We start from the raw sequence: 22,172 nt of genomic DNA, 5'->3' as shown, positions 1-22,172 counted from the left end.
AGACTGGTCTCTTTAGGAAGTCTGTGCACAAGGTCTAAAGATAAGATCTAAAGAAAGGCAATTGTGATTTCAACTGGCTTATCACACAACCAGGCCAGCTAATGGAAAACAAATCCAAGTATCTAAGGAGAGAGAAGCAGAAATGCTATAGACAAGCAATTCAATGGGAATGGGGAAGTAATACTTCTACACGCTGAGTCAAACGGAAAAAAGTGATCCTTGGCATGTTGTTTAACTGGCACTTTTTTTTTTTTTTTTTTTTTTTTTTTGAGACAGAGTCTGGCTCTGTCACCCAGGCTGGAGTGCAGTGGCCGGATCTCAGCTCACTGCAAGCTCCGCCTCCCGGGTTCACGCCATTCTCCTACCTCAGCCTCCCGAGTAGTTGGGACTACAGGCACCCGCCACCGCGCCCGGCTAGTTTTTTGTATTTTTTAGCAGAGACGGGGTTTCACCGTGTTAGCCAGGATGGTCTCGATCTCCTGACCTTGTGATCCTCCCGTCTCGGCCTCCCAAAGTGCTGGGATTACAGGCTTGAGCCACCGCGCCTGGCCTAACTGGCACTTTTTAAGGTTTCTTTTCAAAATGTCATGAAACGTTATATGTTTTTGTTTTTATTATAAAAAAATTTTTAACACAGTAATATATGCTTAGAAAAATTCAGGGTATGTTAAGTATAAAGTATAAAGTGAAGGTTGCTTTTACATCCTCCTCTATTCGTAAACACCAATACCACTTCCTCCTTCAAAAGTTTGTAATTATGGCTCACGCCTGTAATCCCAGCACTTTGGGAGGCCGAGGCAGGCAGATCACAAGGTCAAGAGATGGAGACCATCCTGGTCAACATGGCAAAACCCTGTCTCTACTAAAAATACAAAAAAATTAGCTGGGTGTGATGGTGCACACCTGTAGTCCCAGCTACTCGGGAGGCTGAGGCAGGAGAATTGCTTGAACCTTGGAGGTGGAGGTTGCCACTGCATTCCAGCCTGGCAACAGAGCGAGACTCAAAACAAAACAACAACAAACAAACAAACAAACAACAGTTTGTAGTTTAGGCCAGGTGTTGTGGTTCATGCCTATAATACTAGCACTTTGGTAGGCCAAGGTGGGAGGATTGCTTGAATCCAGGAGTTCAAGACCAGCCTGGGCAACATAGTAAAAACACATCTCTATAAAAAGAAAAAAAATTTACATTTAAATAATAAATAAATAAATAAATAAATAAATAAAGTTTGTAGTTTAGTGCATTTTCTCTCCACTCTGTCAGTCAGGGTGGAGTGCAGTGGTGTGACCATGGCTCACTGCAGCCTTGACCTCCTTGGCTAGGTTCAGGTAATCCTCCCACCTCAGCCTCTCCAATAGCTAGGACTACAGGCACACACTGTCACACCTGACTAATTTTTGTTTTTTTTGTGGAGACAGGGTTTCGCCATATTGCCCAGGATGGTCTTGAACTCCTGGGCTCAAGCGATCCACCTGCCTCAGCCTGCCAAAGTGCTGGGTTTACAGAAGTGAGCCTCTGCGCCTGGCCTATGCATTCTCTCAAGACCTTTCCTAGGCTACTCTCCTCTGCTGCAATCTATACATGTGCCAGCTTAAGCAGATGTTGAAGAGGAGGAAGCAAAATGACAATCATTTAAAAAAATTCTTATTGTGTACCCTCCCACTTCAAAGTTTGGCCTAATTGTAAATGAACAATTTAGGGCTAGAAAAAAGTGGGTTTGTTTTGTATCAGTGGCATGTACTCCTGTTAACAATACAAAAGCAACCAAATATAGCACAAGCAATTCTCAAGATATGAACATCAAACTTATGGGAATGGTGATAAACTACCAGAATTTTGGCAGTTTTAGGGCACATCTTGGATGATAGAACAATACTTACTCCTATAGTAACTGCTCTACCTTTCTTCTTCACCTCCACCAGGAGGGTGCACCACTGTTAACTGAAAACCACTGGCCGGGCGCAGTGCCTTGTGTGTAATCCAGCACTTTGGGAGGTGGAGGTGGGTGGATCACTTGAGGTCAGGGGTTCAAGACCAGCCTGGCCAACATGGTGAAACCCCATCTCTACTAAAATACAAAAATTAGCCGGGCGTGGTGGCATGCACCTGTAATCCCAGCTACTCAGGAGGCTGAGGCAGGAGAATTGCTTGAACCTGGGAGGCGGAGGTTGCAGTGAGGCGAGATCACGCCACTGTACTCCAGTCTGGGTGACAGAGCAAGACTCCGTCTCAAAAATAAAGAAAACCATTGCTAGCCCCTCACCCATCACACAACGCATGTCCATGGGGAGCCTGGCGCTAAACCATTTGGAGATGACCTGCTTCTGGGTCAGGGTTTCGGACACAGCAGAGAGCTCCCTCGCTGCGATCTATTGAAAGTCAGCCCTCAACACAAGGGTTTGTTTAAAAAAAAAAAAAAAAGAAAGAAAGAAAACCATTGATATGAGTCAGGGTTTTTATTAATAGTAGAATTTCCTGGGTCCAACTGTACTGCTCACTAATCACCTACTAATAGCAACCTTGAATGCCCTTACTATGCAAAGAATGAAGATGGTGACTGGAGCCAGGGAGATGTTTATCCTTCCTGGCCTAGGAGGACACTTCAAGGGGTCCAATGGTGTTAAAAGATTTAAGTGGGTACCTTGTTTCTCAGGGATGGGTCTGCCCCTGCTTCTAGGAGCAGCGCAACTGTTTTAATGTTCCCGCTGAGCACTGCTGCATGGAGCGCTGATGTCCCGTTCTAAGAGAAAATGACAGTGTGTGTCAGGAGTGAGCTCACAACCATTGGCATTCAGCATGTCTTTCATCATAAACCATCTGGGTGATAAGACTGTAACCTCATACCCTCAAGCTTCCTTATCTTGCCTTGTACTTTTCAAAGTCACATCAGCCCCTAGTATAGTGTCCTTGGATACACAACTGATGGTCAGTACAAATATTGCTAATGTTCTCTTCCAAGTGAAATAAGGAATCGGGCTGAGGGGGCACATGACTTCATGGTCACTCTGTTTTATACACTTTGGAACTTGTTGCAGAAGAAACAACAACATCGTGCCCAACATTTTTGTTCTTCAAGGACAACACATACAGTCTTTGTAGTTTTGCTGAGCCTCTTCCAGCAAGGCTAGATGAACAGCTGTTTAGCCAATGGGCTGACCTGTCAGCCCAGCTGCAGATACTCTGAGCACTCAGGTGGGCAGGACTGTGATTGTGGAGCTACAGGGCTTAAGAGGAAGAGTATGTGGGGTGAGGCAATGCCCCAGAGCTTTGAGTTGGAGCATTTTTGAGCACAGAAGGGCCTCACAGATGAGCTGTTAATGTTTTCTGACATTTATTGCAAATATTTATCAAAATAAGAAACCAGCTAAATGCAGCATGTAGCTGGACCAGGGAGAGGAGGGGAGGAGACTATAACAAAACTAATAACAGTGGGCAGCCATAAGACATGGTTCTAGAGGGTACATATGTCTATAAATAGTACCTAAATGCAAACTTAGTTTCCTAATTAATTACTCATAATAGAAACCACTCTGATTTTGTAAAAAAGTAAAATATCATACCCAGAGAAAAATTCCAGCAAAGTAGCATTTTTCTATGGTTGCTTTTAAATATGTATGATAATTCACTACTCTTGTAACAATGTACTTGTCTAAATCTTAGCCAATCTATCAACCTCACCTGTGTGCAACATGGGTCAGAATTTTTTTTTTTTTTGGAGACAGGGTCTCACTCTGTCTCCCAGGCTGGAGTGCAATGGTGCAATCTCAGCTTCCTGCAACCTCCGTCTCCAGGGCTCAAACGATTCTCGTGCCTCAGCCTCCTGAGTAGCTGGGACTACAGGTGTGTAACAGCCGCCCTGCTAATTTTTGTATTTTTTTGTAGAGACAGGGTTTCGCCATGTTGCCTGGGCTGGTCGCCGACTCCTGAGCTCAGGTGTTTTGCCTGCCTCGGCCTCCCAAAGTGCTGGGATTACAGGTGTAAGCCACCATGCCTGACCAGGAGTTTTTAAAAAGCCAAAGAAGAGCTATTTGAAACAAGACTAGATTTTGCAAAGTTCAAGCTTTCTAAAGCTTGTTCCTTTTATTCATAGAATTGACTTTCATAGATGGTTTATTCTTACTTTACAAGGTTTTTTTTTTTTTTTTTTTTTTTTTTTTTTTTTTTTTTTTTGAGATGGAGTCTCGCTTTGTTACCCAGGCTGGAGTGCAGTGGCGTGATGGCAACTCACTGCAAGCTCCGCCTCCCAGGTTCATGGCATTCTCCTGCCTCAGCCACCCAAGTAACTGGGACTACAGGTGCCCGCCACCACACCTGGCTAAGTTTTTGTATTTTTTAGTAGAGACGGGGTTTCATTGTGTTAGCCAGGATGGTCTCGATATCCTGACCTTGTGATCCACCTGCCTCTGCCTCCTGAAGTGCTGGGATTACAGGCACGAGCTACTGCGCCCAGCTGATTTTTGTATTTTTGTAGAGACAGGGTTTCACCATGTTGGCCAGGTTGGTCTTGAACTCCTGACCTCAGGTGATCTACCCGCCTTGGCCTCCCAAAGTGCTGGGGTTACAAGCGTGAGCCACCGCACCCGGCCTTTACAAACAATTTTAACAAGTGCAGCTTTCTGGCTTCTGCTTTTTTTTTTTTTTCTTCTAGAGATGGAGTTTCACTCTTGCCACCTGGGCTGGAGTACAGTGGCACGATCTCAGCTCACTGCAACCTCTGCCTCCCGGGTTCAAGCAATTCTCCTGCCTCAAACTCCTGAGTAGCTGGGATTACAGGTGCACACCACCACACCTGGCTTATTTTTGTATTTTTAGTAGAGACAAGGTTTCACCACATTGGCCAGCTAGTCTTGAACTCTTGACCCCAGGTGATTCACCCGCTTCAGCCTCCCAAAGAGCTAGGATTACAGGTGTGAGCCACCACACCAGACCAGGAGTTTTTTAAAAGCCAAAAAAGAGCTGTTTGAAACAAGACTAGATTTTGCAAACTCCAAGGTTTCTAAAGCTTGTTCCTTTTGTTCATAGAATTCATTTTCATAGATGGTTTATTCTTACTTGACAAACAATTTTAACACGCGCCGCTTTCTGGCTTCTAAAACTCATGGCAGGCCAGGTGCAGTGATTCACACCTGTAATCCCAGCACTTTAGGAGGCTGAGGCAGGATGATGAGAGAATCACTTGAGCCCACGAGTTCAAAGGTCAAGACCAGCCTGGGCAATATAGTGAGACCCTGTCTCCAAAAAAAAAAAAAGCTCATAGCAGATGAAGTAGCTCATGAGCTCATTAGCACAGGGGAGAGAGGCCAACACACTGACAACAGCAGTTCTGTATTAACTGTCAGCAAGAGTGGAATCTAAAAATATAAAGAGCAGACACAAAATATCCAAAAAGCGTCTGGGGTCATTCAAGGGCAAGTAGGTTTTATATACATTGATAGACCCTGAGAGGATAGCCCCAAATCTAAGCCACTGTGTCAATTTAGAAAAGATTTGGTGTCCTGTATTTAATAAAACAGGAGCATTATATCTCAGGGGTCAGCAAACCACAGCCTGCAAATCAAATCCTGCAAGCTAAGAACTGTTTCTACTTTTACAAATTTTTGCAGAGGCAGGGTTTCACTCTGTTGCCCTGGCAGAAGTGCAATGATACAATCATAGCTCACAGTAACCTTGAACTCCTGGGCTCAAGCAATCCTCCTGCCTCAGCTGGGACTACAGCCACACACCACTGCATCCATCTAATTTTTAAACGTGTTGTAGAGCTAGGGTCTCACTATATTGTCCAGGCTGGTCTCTAACTCCTGGCCTCAAGCAGTCCTCCTGCCTCAGCCTCCTAAAGTGCTGGATTATAGGGATAAATCACTGCGCCTAGCCTGTTTTTACATTTTTAAATGATTTTAAAAAGATTAAAAGAAGAAAAAATATTTCATAATATGTGAAAACATGAAATTCCATAAATACAATGTTCAAAAATAAAGTTTCACAGGAATTAAGTTTTTTTTTTGAGACAGGGTCTCCTCTGTCGCCTAGGCTGGAGTGCAGTGGCTCAATCACAGCTTTGTTTCCCAGGCTCAAGCCATCCTCCCACCTCAGCCTCCCAAGTAGCTGCGACTACAGGTGCATGCCATCATGACCAGTTAATTTTAAAAACTTTTTTTTTTGTGGAGATGGATTCTAGCTATGTTGCCAAGGCTGGTTTGGAACTCTTGGATTCAAGTGATCCACCCGCCTCAGCCTTCCAAAGTGCTGGGATTACAGGTATGAGCCACTGCACTGGCCCTTTTTGTTGTATTTTCTATGGTTACTTTTGGATTACCACAGCAGAGCTGGGGCAGTTGGGAGAGATTTGTATGGCCCACAAAGCCTAAAATATTTGCTATCTGGTGACAGTAATATTTACTAATATTTCAGTAAATATTATTAGACATAAATATTTACTCTATAGTATATATAGTATATATTTATATTATATAGTATATACTCTATATTATATAGTATGTATTTACAGTATATAGTATATATTGTATAGTATATACTATATATAATAAATATATGCCATATACTAATATGACTCCTGGCCGAGGCAGGAGGATTGCTTAAGACCAGGAGTTTGAGACCAACCTGGACAATATAGTGAGACCCTATCTCTACAACAAATTTAAAAATTAGATGGGTGCAGTGGTGTGTGGCTGTAGTCCCAGCTGAGGCAGGAGGATTACTGGAGGCAGGAATTCAAGATTACTGTGAGCTATGATTGCATCATTGTACTCAAGCTTGGTCAACAGAATGAAACCCTATCTCTGAAAAAATTTAAATTTATACTATATATACTATATATAGTGTATAGTAAATACATTCTATAGTATATATTTGCTATAGTAATATTTATATATTAATATAGCTTTACTGTAGTAAATATATTAGTAATTAGTAATATTTATTACCATTTACTATTTAGTAATATTTGCTAAAATATTAGTAAGCATTACTATTAACATAATAAATAACATAATATAATAATTAATAATAAAATTAATATAACAATAATATAATTAATATTATATTAGTAAATAGAAATACTAATATTTATTAAGCCTTTATAGAAAAAATTTGCTGACTCCTTATATATGCTATAGGTTATAAATATTTTAATCAAAAACGATCAAAATTTAGGCCAGGTGGGATGGCTCACACCAGTAATCCCAGCACTTTGGGAGGCTGAGGCAAGTGGATCACTTGAGGTCAGGAGTTCGAGACCAGCCTGGTCAATATGGTGAAACTCCATCTCTACTAAAAATACAGAAAGCCGGGCGTCATGGTGGCACGCCTGCAATCCCAGCTACTTGGGAGGCTGCAGCAGGAGAAGCACTTGAACCTGGGAGGCAGAGGTTTCAGTGAGCCGAGATCGCACCATTGCACTCCAGCCTGGGCTACAAAGGGAGACTCCATCTCAAAAAGCAAAACAAAACAAAACAAAAAGATCAAAACTTTAAAAAAAAAGAGGTTGGCTCTGTTTTTTGGGGGACCCAGGTCTCCAAACTGACATATTTTCTGAGGCTTCCAGGTGTCTGAGGCTTATTTTATTTCACTTAAGGGAACAAAACAGAGTGGTTCTTCGCTCACGAAAATGAAGAGAACGAACATAAGTGTCTGTTCTTCTTCCTTGATTTCACGAATCCTCCAAATGGTGTCAATATGGTATACTTTCCAATTTAGCTATTTCATTACTACTGTCAATTTTTTTTTTCTGGAAAACAAGGTAGTAACAGACTATGGTCCACACTTTCTACCACCTCCCCACTTCTACCAGTACCCCTGGGATCTCTAGCATCAAGAAGCTGCAGGTTGTTCTTTCAAGAATCCAACTAGGCCGGGCGCGGTGGCTCAAGCCTGTAATCCCAGCACTTTGGGAGGCCGAGACGGGCGGATCACGAGGTCAGGAGATCGAAACCATCCTGGCTAACACGGTGAAACCCCGTCTCTACTAAAAAAAATACAAAAAACTAGCCGGGCGAAGTGGTGGGCGCCTGTAGTCCCAGCTACTCGGGAGGCTGAGACAGGAGAATGGCTAAACCTGGGAGGTGGAGCTTGCAGTGAGCTGAGATCCAGCCACTGCACTCCAGCCTGGGTGACAGAGCGAGACTCTGTCTCAAAAAAAAAAAAAAAGAATCCAACTAACCAGGCACCCAAGTTCAACACAGTCCCCAAGTGAGGACTTACTTTCCAACCTCTCTCTTACAGATTAGTAAAATTTCTCTTTAGGTCTTACCTTCAAAATACCAAGAGTGGGTGAGAATTTAAGCAACTCTTCTATGACATCATTATACCCTTTGTTGGCTGCTTTCAATAATGCCGTTGTGCCATCCTTAACACAAAGAGGAAAATAAAAGTTGATTATTAACACATGTCTGTGTTGCTTGAGCGCTGTCAGTTGGGAACTGGAAAGTACCGTTGCCAGAAATGAATGAAATGTGTAAATTAAGCACAGATCAGCAATGTCTCTTAATCTAGGAGCATTTTAGAGAATATTAAGCAGTTAATTCTGCATGAAAGAGTATCAGATAAACAGTGACTTAGATTATGTTAGAACTCTGCCATTTGGGAATTCATACTCCTATAGTTCCTGAGAACACTGGGCAGGGACAAGGGGAATTTCAAGAGCATATTTTTAGGCCATGGATGCATCAAAGAGGCATTCTCTGCTGTTCATAACTTAGCAGAAATGGTTAACTGTCTTTAATAATTTAGATCACTGTTGAGCTGTATTTACTGTTTCTAAAAAAATTTATACAACCTTGCCCTAGTCTGCTCTAGGTATCCGCCTGTGTGTGGGCAGTGGGGGTTAGGGGCATGGGGGATAGATTAAAATCTGCTAAAAGGCCAGGTGCAGTGGCTCACGTCTGTAATTCTAGCACTTTGGAAGGCCAAGGCAGGAGGGTCACTTGAAACCCCATCTCTACCAAAAACACAATAGCTGGGTGTGGTGGCCCGTGCCTGTAATCCCAGCTACTCAAGAGGCTGAGGCAGGAGAATCGCCTGGACCCAGAGGTGGAAGTTACAGTGAGTTGAGATAGTGCCACTGCACTCCAGCCCGGGTGACAGAGTGAGACTCTGTCTCAGAAAAAAATAAAATCTGCTAAAAAAGAATGAAAAGCCAAATTCAAAAATTAATATTTAGCTTCTGTTATTATTTTCTGGCTCAAGAACACAGTTTCCAAATTCGTTTTTGTCCCGTTTTCACGTATCAATCGCTGTGTTTGGAGGATTTAGCTCACAATTCTCCTGTAGCCAAGAAACTACTTCGGCCTGCCATTAGGGTCCATCTGTAATCAGAAAGAAGGAAGATGGAATTGGGGGACGCGGGGGTTCTTTTCTGGCTTCAGAGATTGTGGGAAGAAGAAGAGTGGGAGAGAGGGCAGTGAAATAGTGGCGAAAGCATCTGGTGATTTCCCTTTTTTGGAGCTTAGACTTGGAGAGGAGAAGGTGGGTTATGTAAGCAAGGGTTATACAAAGGCTACAGCAAAACACAAAAAGCAAACAGCATAGGTGGTCAGGCTCTCTTCAAGCCTTCCTTGTGGGGAAAAGGGCCTGCTGTGGGGCACACAAAGGCAGTATTAGGTGACACCAGCAGAGGCCAGTGGAGACTGCGGCCCTACAGGGGACGGGGTGCAGGGGGGTCTGCAGCCCCAGGGAGCAGAGGCGAGAGGCAGGGCCTGCAGGAGGCGCAGCACCAGCCAGGGGATCCCCCTACCCCAGCCCCCAGGACAGCCGGGAGGCCCGGTCTCTACCACCCTCAGGCCTGAGGCTAAGATTCCACCCTCTCTAGTGCGTCCCAAGGTCATCTCGGGTGGAGCAGGAGAGAGACCGAGCAGCACCGAATCGGACCTTGACTTTGTTTTCCTGCTCAAGAGCAGGTGGAGGTTGGGAGGAAGCCCTGAGTCTGAGTGGGCTGCAGACTCAGTCAAGACCCGTTTTCTCCGCACAGGCGCGCTGGGAGGCTTCGCTCTGTGGCCGCGCGACCCGGGCACTCACGTTCCGCGCAGCGTCGCGCTCGGCTCCGCGCAGCAGCATCACCCGCACCACCTCGCTGTGGCCCATCTGGGACGCGATCCACAGGGGCGCTGTCCCGTCCTGCGGGAAGAGGAGGCGGCGGCCGCCGTGAGCGGGGCGCCCGGCCCCACCCGCTCACAGAATGTCTTTAACTCCAGGGGTCTGAAAGCGAAAAGGCACTCCCTGACCGCAGATCACACTCTCCAGCTGATCCACACCGCCCAGGAGGCACTAAGAAAGGAGGGGGTGTGTGTAGACCACGGACGCAGACGGCACATGGCTGAGCCTGGGCTACTTGAATAATTGCCAGTATTGAAATTTTGGCTTATAAAATCATCCATTTTGTGGCTGGATCTTTTACCAAAAAGTGTGGTACAGACTTCATGGAAGGATGCATGGGAACCTTGCTTTGAAGGCTTGGGGGAGCAGCTGAGCTGTATACATACACCACAGCAGAACCAAATTCCACAAACCCAGAGAGAAGCCGGTCTATTCCCCGCAGACTGTCCATTTCTTTGCTTTCCCAGTGGGTCACACCTTAATGTTCACACAATACACACCCTTCATTCCTATAGAAAAGCAGGCAGTTTCCTTTGAGGTGGCGTCTGCAGGTCAGAGAACTCAAGTCATTTCTCCCACTCTTCTAGTCTGGTGTCCAGAACCCTGCACAGCCACCTCATTTCTTAGGGGGCTTAATTTTATGTGGAATGTGTTGTTGTGTCTTCTAGGAAGTGACGCACATAAACTAGTTACGGCAGAACAGCATTTTGGGGAACATTTCCTCCGCGTATATCTGGGAGTATTTCCCCAATATTGCTTTCTCTGTGCACACTAGGCCATGAGGTGGAGATATATTGCTCCAGAGGAGAAAAAAGTAAAACATGCAAGGGATGGAGAAGGACTTGACAGTACGGTGGTTCCCACCAGACGGGATGGAAACTGGGAAAGCCTTCTAATGTGTGAAGGAGCTAGAGAGGGAGGGGGAAGGCGGAGGTCAGATGAGAATGTCCACGTTTTCCTCCCCCTCTGCGTTGAATCTCGGGTGTGTTGTGGGGGAGAGGTAACCTAGGGGTGGTAGAAACACCAGGTCAGTTATGGGGAATTCCAGATGGGAAAGGATTTTCTCTTCTTGTGAGAAACCGAGAAAGTGACAAGCCCTTTAGAGAAGTTCTGCTCTCTGCTGGAGCCCGGGAGATAGGAGAGAAATGGCCATGGGAGTTTCAGAGTCAATGGTCCCCTAGTCCCCATGGCCCACATCCATCTAGCACCTAGGCATCCAGGGTCCTGTCTGTCTGTGGGAAATCAGAAGCGACAGAGAAACAGTGGGCTGGAGTGAGCCTGGGGTTGGGAAGATAAGGCCATAGCGCCCTGACTTCCTGAGTAGAGGCAATGGCCAGGCCAGCAGACAATGGCGAGACCAGCTGCATCCCTGGGGTGTACCAGTGCAGGATGCTTGCGGACCAGTGCAAGGGCCACGCATGAGTCTCCCCACGCCCATCTCAATGCCAGGATGACAGTCTGACTCTTAGGTCCCTTCAGAGAGAAGGGCAGGAGGTAGCAGGATCCAGAATTGGCTAAAGGTAACCTCTGATGTAATTATGGTAATGTGCCCCAAGAGACTGTTTTAGCCAGATAAGACTGAATTACCCATCAGGGGAAGGGGGGCTGATGAGCAAAATGATTCAGTTATAGAACATAAAGTTACATTTTCTGCTGCAATGTGTAATTTCAACCTTAGCCTACTAGCAGAAGTAGGTACAAGATTGTTGCCCATTGCTGAACCAGGAAAGGAGCGAGGATGAAGACATCTGAGCTGGGTGGGGGAAGCTGGTGACTTGGGAGCCCAGGAGGATCTGGGGGTGCTGAAGAGCAGTCACAGGATGTTGGGACCTGTCTTGGGAGAGACAGTGGAAGAGGTGCTGAAACAAAGGACAGAGGGAAGCGGAAGACACTTTGACCTACTTCATAATTGTTCCAGGGTCCTCTTGGTGGAAATATTCTTGAACCTAAATATTATCATGAGCTATCTGTACTTTAATTTGTACTTTATTTTAAAAGCACTTCTATATTCTTTATTTGATTTTCCTAATTCAAGATTTAATTAATCATTCAAGAAACCAACAACGATAATTATTATTCGAGACAGGACTCCGTTACCTAGACTGGAGTACAGTGATATGATCAAGGCTCACTGTAGTCTCAACATCCTGGGCTCAAATGATCCTCCTGTCTCAGCCTTCCTAGTAGGCTAGGTGCACCTACAGGTGTGCACCACCATGCCCAGCTATGTTTTTTTTTCTTTTTCCCTTTTTGTAGAGATGGGACCTTGCTTTGTTGCATAGATTGTTCTTGAACTCTTGGCCTCCAGAGATCTTTCCACCAAAGTGCTGAGATTAGAGGTATGAGCCCAGCCTTCTAAGTCTCAAGCAGAGTGCTAAAAATAAGTCCTGGAGAAGAGACATGGAGGTTTCCATATGACTGCAGTGCCATCATAAAGTATGGATGGAAATGCACACAATGAAACAGGAGGGAGGGCTGCTGCGTGGGGAATGTGGGCTCAGTGTCCTGGATAGAGTACTATCTGAGCTGGGTCTTGAAGAAGGACCAGGATTTTGCTAGGTGGGAGAGAGGGGAAGGGTCGTTTGAGGAAGAAGGAAAAGCAGCTACAGTCACGGTGGCTTGGACAGGCATGGCTCCTTCACGCAGGGTGGGAAATCCAGCTGCTATAGCCAGAGCGGGGTGGGTGGGACCCTGGGAGGCAGGAGGGGATTGTGGGTCCAAGCCAGTGCTAATAATAATGTGCTTCTCCCTCTGTGCCTGCTCTGGGTCTGTTTTGTTCTTTGTCGCTCTCTCCACCAGAGGGCGGGCAGGTAGAGGCAGCCAGCAAAAAATGGCAGCCAGCTGTCTATTCGCTGTGCTTTTCAATGGCTTGGTCATTATTAGTAAACTTGTATTAACAACTGAAACTAACATATGGGAAAGTGCTAAGAGGTGCTATATTGTGAAAAATTATCTATCTATCTATCTATCTATCTATCTATCTATCTATCTATCTATCTATCTATCTATCTATCATGCAGTCTTGCTCTGTTGCCCAGGCTGGAGTGCAGTGGTGCCATCTCAGATCACTGCAACCTCTGCCACCCAGGTTCAAGAGATCCCCCTGCCTCAGCCTCCCGAGAGGCTGAGACTACAGGCATGCACTACCACACCCAGCTAATTTTTGTATTTTAAGTAGATATGGGGTTTCACCATGTTGGCCAGGCTGGTCTCAAACTCCTGACCTCAAATGATCCACCCGCCTTGGTCTCCCACAGTGCTGGGATTACAGGCATGAGCCACTGTGCCTGGCCAAAAAATTATTATGATCAATTTAGAACATCAATGATAACACTCATCAAATATGTCATCTTAATTGGAATAGCATGGGAGGTGGAAAAAGCCATCAGTTCTTCCTGGCTATAAGACCTTAGGCAAATCACTCTCAGTCTGAGTGTCCTCTAATGAAACATTATTAGCTTCACAGAGATAAGTGAGAAAACATATAGAAAGGTGGTGAGCACGAGCACTGGCTCACAGATGCTCAGGAAATGTTAACTGCATCTGAGTAGTATTTATCATGAGAAACAATAAGCCCCTTAATTTGTACTTTTGTTCACAAAATACTTCCATATGCTTTTTAATTTGATTCTTCCATAGACCCTGTGAGATAACTGACTGTGAGCAGGTAGGAATGACTGGTAAAATGAGATTTGGGGGCCGCCTGTGTATTTCATTACTGGTAATTACATCTCCAAATCTGATTTTGGAACCCAGGGAGTTGCATGTGAGTTAGAGCATTATTGTCAAATCAGATTATTTATCAGCTGATTATTTAGTTTATGAATTAGGAGAGGTTTTCCTCTTTTGTATACCTTAATTTCTGTTTTCTCTTATTTTTTCCTTCTGGTATAATGGTTAGAGCCTTCATTTTCATCATGAAAATGATGGGGTGCAGTGGCTCACACCTGTAATCCCAGCACTTTGTGGGGCCAAGGTGGGAGGATGGCTTGAGCCCAGGAGTTCGAGACCAGCCTCAGCAACACAGTGAGGCCCCCATCTCCATACAAAAAGAACAATGATTTTTTATGTTTTTTAAATTAAAGATATAAAAATAATTTTGAAAATGATGAAAAGTAAGTCAATTTAGCTCCTTTTTGTAGGGCTTTGGAATGTATCAAAATGTGAAAAAACATTTAAAAATATTCAAATAGGTTTGTGAATACTTCCATATACTTTGATATTTTTAATACTTTGATATTAAATCAAATAAATCATTGTGAAGTTATAACCTCTAGAGCACTTTTTTTTAAAAAGGTAATCGTCAGGCATAGTGGTTCACACCTGTAATCCCAGCACTTTGGGAGGCTGAGGTGGGTGAATCGCTTGAGGCCTGGAGTTTGAGACTAGCCTGGCCAACATGGCAAAACCCCGTCTCTACTAAAAATATAGAAGTTAGCCGGTGTGGTGGCGCACGCCTGTAGTTCCAGCAACTCAGGATTCTGAGGCAGGAGAATCGCTTGAGCCTGGGAGGCGGAGGTTGCAGTGAGCCAAGATCATGCCTCTGCACTCCAGCCTGGGCGACAAAGCCAGACTCCATCTAAAAAAAAAAAAGTAATAGAACGTTTACCTTGAAGAAGGATGAGATTCATAGGTTATGATAGCTGTCTTTTACCATTTGTGTGTACATCAAGTAGAAAAGGATTTAGACCAATTTTTCAGACCAAGTGATAGAAAGAAGACAGATGGGTAAAAGCTACATGGAGACTTGGGGTCAATGTATAAAAGTTTAATGAGGGTTGGCTAAGACCAGAGAAACTGAGCACATAGGAGTGAGTCCCCCAGGCCTAGAGGTGTTCAGCAGTAGCTGACTATCATAGAAAGGATTCGAGTACCGATGAATGGATAAATAGAGTGAGTTTTGTAGTTTCCTCCAACTGTGTTATTCCCTCATTTGATTCGAGATCATTGTTACAGCCAGATCACAGCAGGAGATGGAGTATATGACACAACCTGTATTAGAGACTAACCTTGTATGGTCTTATTTAGGCTCCTGAGAGTATTTGGGAAAAAGAACTAAAACCATCCTCTTCTGTGGGAGTGAGTATCTGAAGCGGCACTAGCTCTTTGCTCCCCCGATTTCCAGTCTTCACACTTGGGTTACTTCTACCTACAGGGTGAGGCCAGTCAGAAAGTCTTGGGGACCAACTCTATTCTAAGCTGGGAGTCCAAGAGCTGTGAGGAATCTTGCCCGTGGCAGAGGGAGTTCAATATTGAGATAATTTTCTTACCCACCCTACCCTGACCTGGAGCCTATTTCTTATGATTATCCCTTGCATCGTGTGCCTGGCCCAGCAAATGGGTCTGTAAGAGATGTTACCAGATGCTGCATTGCCCATGGTCCGACTCTATCCTCCCCAGTCAAGGGTGATGGGATTGAGGACAGGCAGGCCAGCCAGTCACTGTGGCCTGGTGCACAAAGATGAGCTGTGACAATGACATGGCTATCCCCAGAGTTTGGCAGTCTGATCCATAAACCTGGGGACCACATACAAGTAAGCAGACGAAACTGGTAAAAAAAAGAAAGGAGTGGGGAGAGAAAGACATATGAAGGGACTTTGAGATGACAGAGAACACATGGCTCACTAGAGAAAGTGCAGCCTTGATTTCTGATGGCTTTTCTGTTCCAATGAGGCCTGGTTGGCATAGAAATGATAATAACAGCAATACCTAACATTGCACTGGGTGTGTATCAGACACTGCATTAAGAGTTTTGCAGGGATTATTTTATTTAATTCTTGCAGTAGTCCTAAAAATACTGAATATTGAATAAATTCAGGGAGAGTAGGCAACTTGCCTAAGGTCACACGGTTAATAAGCAAAATGGGAACTGTGTTTCATTTTAAGATATCCATATCCCCATAATTTCCAAGCTGCTCTCCACCCAAAAAATCTGGGTCTGCTCCCTAGCTGCCTCTTACAGTCTTCCTGGGGCTGATGTCCTGCTTCTAAGTCTGGGCCCTATATCTGGAGCCTTCTTCTAACTCTCAGGGCACTGATCACTAAATGCTGCAGGCTTCCAGACCTTCTTGGTGCTCTGCACCAGCCATGGGGACCTTCTGGCAGTCAACACACTTTTTCTGAGTGTGCACCACGTGCAAAGGGCACCAGACAGAGTCCCTGCCCTTGACAAGCAGCAAGGCCTTCCTATGGCTGTCTGCTCCCATTTCCAAAGCCTCAGGATTCTATGCCAATCTTTTGACTTCTTCTCCCACTGCCATTGATGGGTTCACCCCTCCAAGCTTCTGACCTGGGAGAACATTTACTTTCTGGCCCCAGCTACTCTGTGTACAAGTCAAGGCTTCTGTTAGGAGAAGGCACTTTATCAGACGGCTTTTCCTCCAGGCTTCAAAGAAATACTGTTCGGCACATGAAAAAGACTAGACAGAGATGAGTTATGACTGACTAACCTCAGCTCTGGGTTAACAGGATCAGATCTTTGCATTCTATAGAAGTATTATTTTAATAAGGTGGGTGAGTTGAGTTGGGAAAATATATGTCAAGGCATTTGGTTAACAGAAAAATAGAAATAGCCACCTCAGCTAGTGATTAAAAAGGTTTGACTCATATCAATTCAACTTGGTGAGGATACATGGAAAGAAATGAAAATGAATTTTTAGAGTGAAATCTATATTTCAATGATCTCTGTGACTCTTGACCTTTTGGCTTAGGACAATATGGAAGGAAAATATTTTTTCAAGTTTCAAATCAAGAACATAGTCTTCCTATTGTCTGGCTATGACTAGCTTTGGGATTATGATTCCTCATCCCAAAGTACTAAAAAGGTCTTCATTTAGTTCTCAGTGATAGAGTTACAAAGAAAAGTCATTCCCACTACAGTTCAGATTCCCTGAAGCTCATATCAAATGTCAGCTGAGTAATTTCAATGTAACTTTGTCAACATCCTGTTACAGGATACCATAATAAAATGGTAGGGCTTCACAGAATGGCAGTGCAACAATTACAAATCAGATTTAGTAAAAAGTATTAGGAAATTAAACCACGCAGGTATCCTTGTCCTCATTTTGTAAATTCAAGGATTTTTCCAATAATGACTCAATGTGTCAGCTGAGATTTCAGAATAAAACGTTGGTTTCCAAATGCTCTACCTATAGTATATTTTACCATGTGCAGGCCATTTTAATAGAAACTTTTATTTAGACTTTTTTTTTTTTAAACCTCCTTATAACGTGTGACAAAGTCAGCCAGGACTGGTATCACTTTTATCATACGCATGGCACTGTTTTCTTGGAACAGAATAAATATGCAGAGTTTACACTTTCAGAGAAGACGGAACTTGAGCTAGTCTGACCTGGATAGATAACAACCTCTAATTATAAGCTCATAGTAGGTAATACAAATTACTATAATTTGAGGGCACAATGGGGTATATACTCTATAAAAAGGAAACATTCCATTGCCTTTTTTTCCCCAAAGCAATTCTTATTTTATAAGACACCCATTTCCTGAATAACAATTCTTTCAGGGCTGAACTCAAAATAATTCAAAACAATTGCATTAGATGCAGTCTTTAGAAGGTGTAGTAGCACTTGCTCCTTGACCAGAGGGAGGATCCCTGCACGCAAAGACTAGGTCATCCACTTTGACCAGGTTATCCTAACTCTTGAGGAAGAAAAAACAGCTGTGGTGTGTTGTGGCTACTGTTGCAATGTTGGTTTACTCTTTAACTTCTTGGCTTCAACATCACTGCGTGACTCATTTTAGATTTAAGTGGGCAGGGCTCATGCAACATTTGAAATATAATCTCTTATATCAGCTTGGTTTTTTACAAATAGTACTTTAGGCATATAAAGAATAAAATTCAAAGTGCCAGAAATTATTTTGGAAGGATGTACTAATAGAGAGGACTTGATAATCTTGATAACCTCACATTCTCAGTGGTATCTTCAATTATGGCCCCCAAATCAAACTTACACAATCTAAAAATAACCAATTCCTCTTACTAATTTTAGTAAAATGAAGCCTCTGATTCAGAATCAATCAACAACAACACAATAAGAAGGACCAATACGAAAAGATTAAACTCCAATCCTCAAAAGTCAACTCTAGCCGGTACAGAAGTAAAACTTTTTTTGAAACTGCTTCCTTTTCCAGGAGTATTCCTGGGGCCACCTAAGAAAAACTTTACAACTCTAAAAATATAACCTTACATTGATAGCACTGTCTGGCACATGGTAAGTACTCAAGAAATACTGATTGAATGTTGAATAAAACAGTTATTTAAAACATGGGCATTTGAAGAGATCATCAGGCTCATCCTGCTCAGTCTCCTAATTTTCAGTGATGAAAGTCAGGCCCAGAGAGGTTGCTTCACTTGTTCAAAACCACACAGCTCAAATTATTGGCAGAGATGGATCGAGAACTCGGGATTCCTGACCTCAAAACCACTTCGCCTTTCTAACCTCAAACCACTCTGCCCAAAGGCTCTTTCTTTTTCTCAGGCTCCTTATGTGCTTGGGCTTCTAAAGACCAAAGAAACCTGTGTCCAAGAGCTCAGACCAACCTTGAAGTCCTCATAGCTATTCATTATGTGAACACAGAGAGGCATTCCTGTTTATCAGGTCATATTACAGCGGAGATGTGCCTGGGTACAAAATCAGCTTGACTTTTCCCTAGGAAACTACCTTCTTAGTAATGTTTCCTTAATTTGAAATGTTTTGTTAAAAATAAATTAACCTGGGGCCAGGCATGGTGGCTCACACCGGTAACCCCAGCACTTTGGGAGTCCAAGGGGTGCAGATCACTTGAGGCCAGGAGTTCGAGACCAGCCTGGGAAACATGGCTGTCTACCAAAATGTATCTCTACTAAAAATACAAAAATTAGCTGGGCGTGGTGGTGCGCAGCTATAATCCTAGCTATTTGGGAGGCTGAGGCACAAGAATCGCTTGAATCCAGGAGGCAAAGGTTGCAATGGATTCGAGATCGTGCCACCACACTCCATCCTGGACGACAGAGCAAGACTCTGTCTCAAAAAAAAAAAAAAAAAGTTAATCTGGACAAAAATAGTACCTACACAAGAGAAGCTAATTATAATACTGTATATTTGGAAGGTTCTTCACTGTTTATAAAGTGCTGCCTGTATAATCCTGTATTTCTGTTCTTTTTAAAAATTATTACTCTTTTTTTTTGAGACAGAGTCTTGTTCTATTGCCAAGACTGGAATGCAGTGCTGTGATCTCAGCTCATTGCAACCTCTGCCTCCAGGTTCAAGTGATTCTCCTGCCTCATCCTCCCAAGTAGCTGGGATTACAGGCATGTGCCACCACGCCTGGCTAATTTTTGCATTTTTAGTAGAGACAGGGTTTCATCATGTTGGCCAGGCTGGCTTCAAACTCCTGGCCTCAAGTGATCCTCCTGCCTCGGCCTCCCAGAGTGCTGGGATTATAGGCATGAGCCACAGCTCCCAGCCTACACTTATGTTCTTTTAATGTCAGTTAATTGACTTGCTAGATGTTAGCTTGCTGTTGGTAAATGAAGTCTCAACAGTATAATAATTGTGAGAGATGAAGGTGCAGAACCTCCTAATGATTCCAATGCCATGGGCTCCTCTTTGGCTTGGTGGAAGAACTGGTGGGCAGGTAGTAAGGCAGCATTATCAGCAGGGGCCAGGCTACCCGACCCACATCTGTTTACCTAGTCCCAGGCTAGCCTGCACTCATTAGATCAGTGCAGCCATAATTCGTTTGCATAGGAGGTGGCAGAGTGTGTACTTGACCTCAGACATCAAACACTTAAGTTTTGAAAGTACTGAACTGTGATGTCAGCTTGGTTTCATAGGCTTTCAGGTCAGCTCAGAGCATATAACAGGAGATACCCTACTCAAAGGTTAACTTTTCATCACAGAAACAGAAAGGTTTAAAGGATGGCTTGAGCTTACTGGTTATCTCAGGTATGTGCTGCCAGGGGACACCCAGCCCTCCTTTCCCCATGCTCCATGTGCTTGGGCAAATGTCAACAGTGGACATTACCTGCCTTGGCTGGTTGACTTTTGCTCCTGAAGCCAGCAGTAATCGAATAACATCCAAGTAACCACCTTGGGCAGCTAGGAAGAGGGCAGTGGCTCCATCCTGAGAGAGAACAAATTAAAAGCATTAAAAACATTATCTTTCACACTTATTTTAAAAGAAATTAGGGTGGGCGTAGTGGCTCATGCCTGTAATCCCAGCACTTTGGGAGGCTGAGGTAGGTGAATCCAGATGGAGACCAGCCCGGCTAACATGGTGAAATCCCATCTCTGCTAAAAACACAAAAATTAGGCTGGGCACGGCGGCTCACGCCTGTAATCCTAGCACTTTGGGAGGCCGAGGCAGGTGGATCATCTGATGTCAGGAGTTCGAGACCAGCCTGGCCAACAGGGCAAAACCCCATCTCTACTAAAAATACAAAAAATTAGCCAGTCATGGTGGTGGCCACCTATAATCCCAGCTACTCTGAAGGCTGAGGCAGGAGAATCGCTTGAACCCAGAGGCACAGGTTGCAGTGAGCTGAGATCGCACCACTTCACTCCAGCCTGGACCAAAGAGCAAAACTCCTCCTCAAAAAACAAAAAATCAAAAAACAAATAAAAATACAAAAATTAGCCAGGTATAGTGCCGCATACCTGTAATCCAAGATACTCGGGAGGCTGAGGCAGAAGAATCTCTTGAACCCAGGAGGTGGAGGTTACAGTGAGCCAAGATTGTGTCACTGCATTCCAGCCTGGGCAACAGAGTGAGACTCTGTCTCAAAATAAATAAAATAAAATACATTAGATTTAAAATATACACATTTAATATAAGTTTCCATCTCCATCTCTTTGTAGGTTTCCACCTTTTTGTCAATGAAGAGCCAAATGATAGATATACAAATCCCCCAAACCTCATTTTTTAAAAATTTCTTTTTAATTTATTTTTAAATTTCTACAAAAAAAATTGTTTTAATTAGCTGGGCAAGGTGGCATGTGCTTATGGTCCCAGCTACTTGGGGGCACTGAGGCAGGAGGATCACTTGAGCCTGGGAAGTTGAAGTTACAGTGAGCCATGTTTGTGCCATTGCACTCCAAGCCTAGGGAACAAAGTGAGACCCTGTCTCAAAAAAAAAAAAAAAAAAAAAAAAGAAAAAAGAAAAAGAAAAAAGAATTGAGAGTAAAAGGTGTCCTTCTAATTAGATCTTTCCTACCCTTTTCTCTTTCTTGTCCCCTTATCCTTGTTCCCCAACATGAGAGTTCTGCAAGAATTAAGATACAATATGCAGCTGGGTATGGTGGCAGGCACCTGTGGTCCCAACTACTCAAGAGGCTGAGGCAGGGGGATTGCTTGAGCCCAGGGGTTCAAGACCAGCCCTGGAAACATAGCAAGACCTTCTCTCTCTCCCTCTTTTTTTTTTTTTGAGACAGGGTCTCCCTTTGTCACCCAGACCTGGAGTGTAGTGGTGTGACCACAGCTCAATGCAGCATCAACCTCCTCAGCTCAAGCGATCCTTCTACCTCAGCCTCCTGAGTTGTTGGGACTACAGGCATGCATCACCACATCCAGTTAATTAAAAAAAAAAAAATTCTCGTAGAGACAGGGTCTTGCTCTGTTGCCCAGGCTGGTCTCGAACTCTTGGGCTCAAGCAATCCTCCTGCCTCAAAGCACTAGGATTACAGGCATGAGCCACCACACCCAGATGCCCTGTCTCTAAAACAAAACAAGACAAAACAAAACAAAACACAAAAGAACCCCGGAAGATGTTTTCAATGAAACTGCCCTAGAAACCATCTCCACAAAGTGTTTCTCTGCCAGCCCAGCAGACACCAACAGCACCTATAAACACAAAAAAGCACTCCTGCATAAAGCCCAGAGCAAGTGTCCCTTTTCCAGTGCTCTTTAGTTTTCTTCTTAACTGAGTATCTGTGCCTTCTGGGCATTTCTGTTTTCTTGGACATATATCACTGGTGCTTTCAGCAGATGCACGGCGCAGCTGAGAGCATGCATTTTCCCTGGATGCTCCCTTCAGCCTGGTAACATTCACAGCACAGGGTGA

At 44.0% G+C, this 22,172-nt stretch overlaps 1 protein-coding gene across 6 annotated transcripts in view; it reads right to left on the bottom strand.

Moving 5' to 3' along the window:
• The window catches only part of LOC105465042 (ankyrin repeat domain 29), a 65,331-nt gene that overhangs the window by 10,842 nt on the left and 32,317 nt on the right, over positions 1–22,172 (bottom strand). For 4 of the 6 annotated variants that reach the window (XM_011713239.2, XM_011713254.2, XM_011713275.2 and 1 more), the window contains 4 exons: positions 20,138–20,236; positions 10,031–10,129; positions 8,268–8,363; positions 2,643–2,741 (listed from right to left, as the gene is read on the bottom strand). In XM_011713239.2, coding sequence (XP_011711541.2) covers positions 2,643–2,741; positions 8,268–8,363; positions 10,031–10,129; positions 20,138–20,236 — 393 coding nt within the window. The remainder of the gene's footprint in view (positions 1–2,642; positions 2,742–8,267; positions 8,364–10,030; positions 10,130–20,137; positions 20,237–22,172) is intronic. The other 2 variants (XM_011713264.2, XM_011713248.2) reach the window with 2 other exon arrangements.

The sequence above is a fragment of the Macaca nemestrina genome, chromosome 19, assembly GCF_043159975.1.
Source record: "Macaca nemestrina isolate mMacNem1 chromosome 19, mMacNem.hap1, whole genome shotgun sequence".
NCBI lineage: Eukaryota > Metazoa > Chordata > Mammalia > Primates > Cercopithecidae > Macaca > Macaca nemestrina.
Note: the sequence above shows the minus strand (reverse complement) of the source record. Positions and strands in the feature narration are given on the sequence as shown.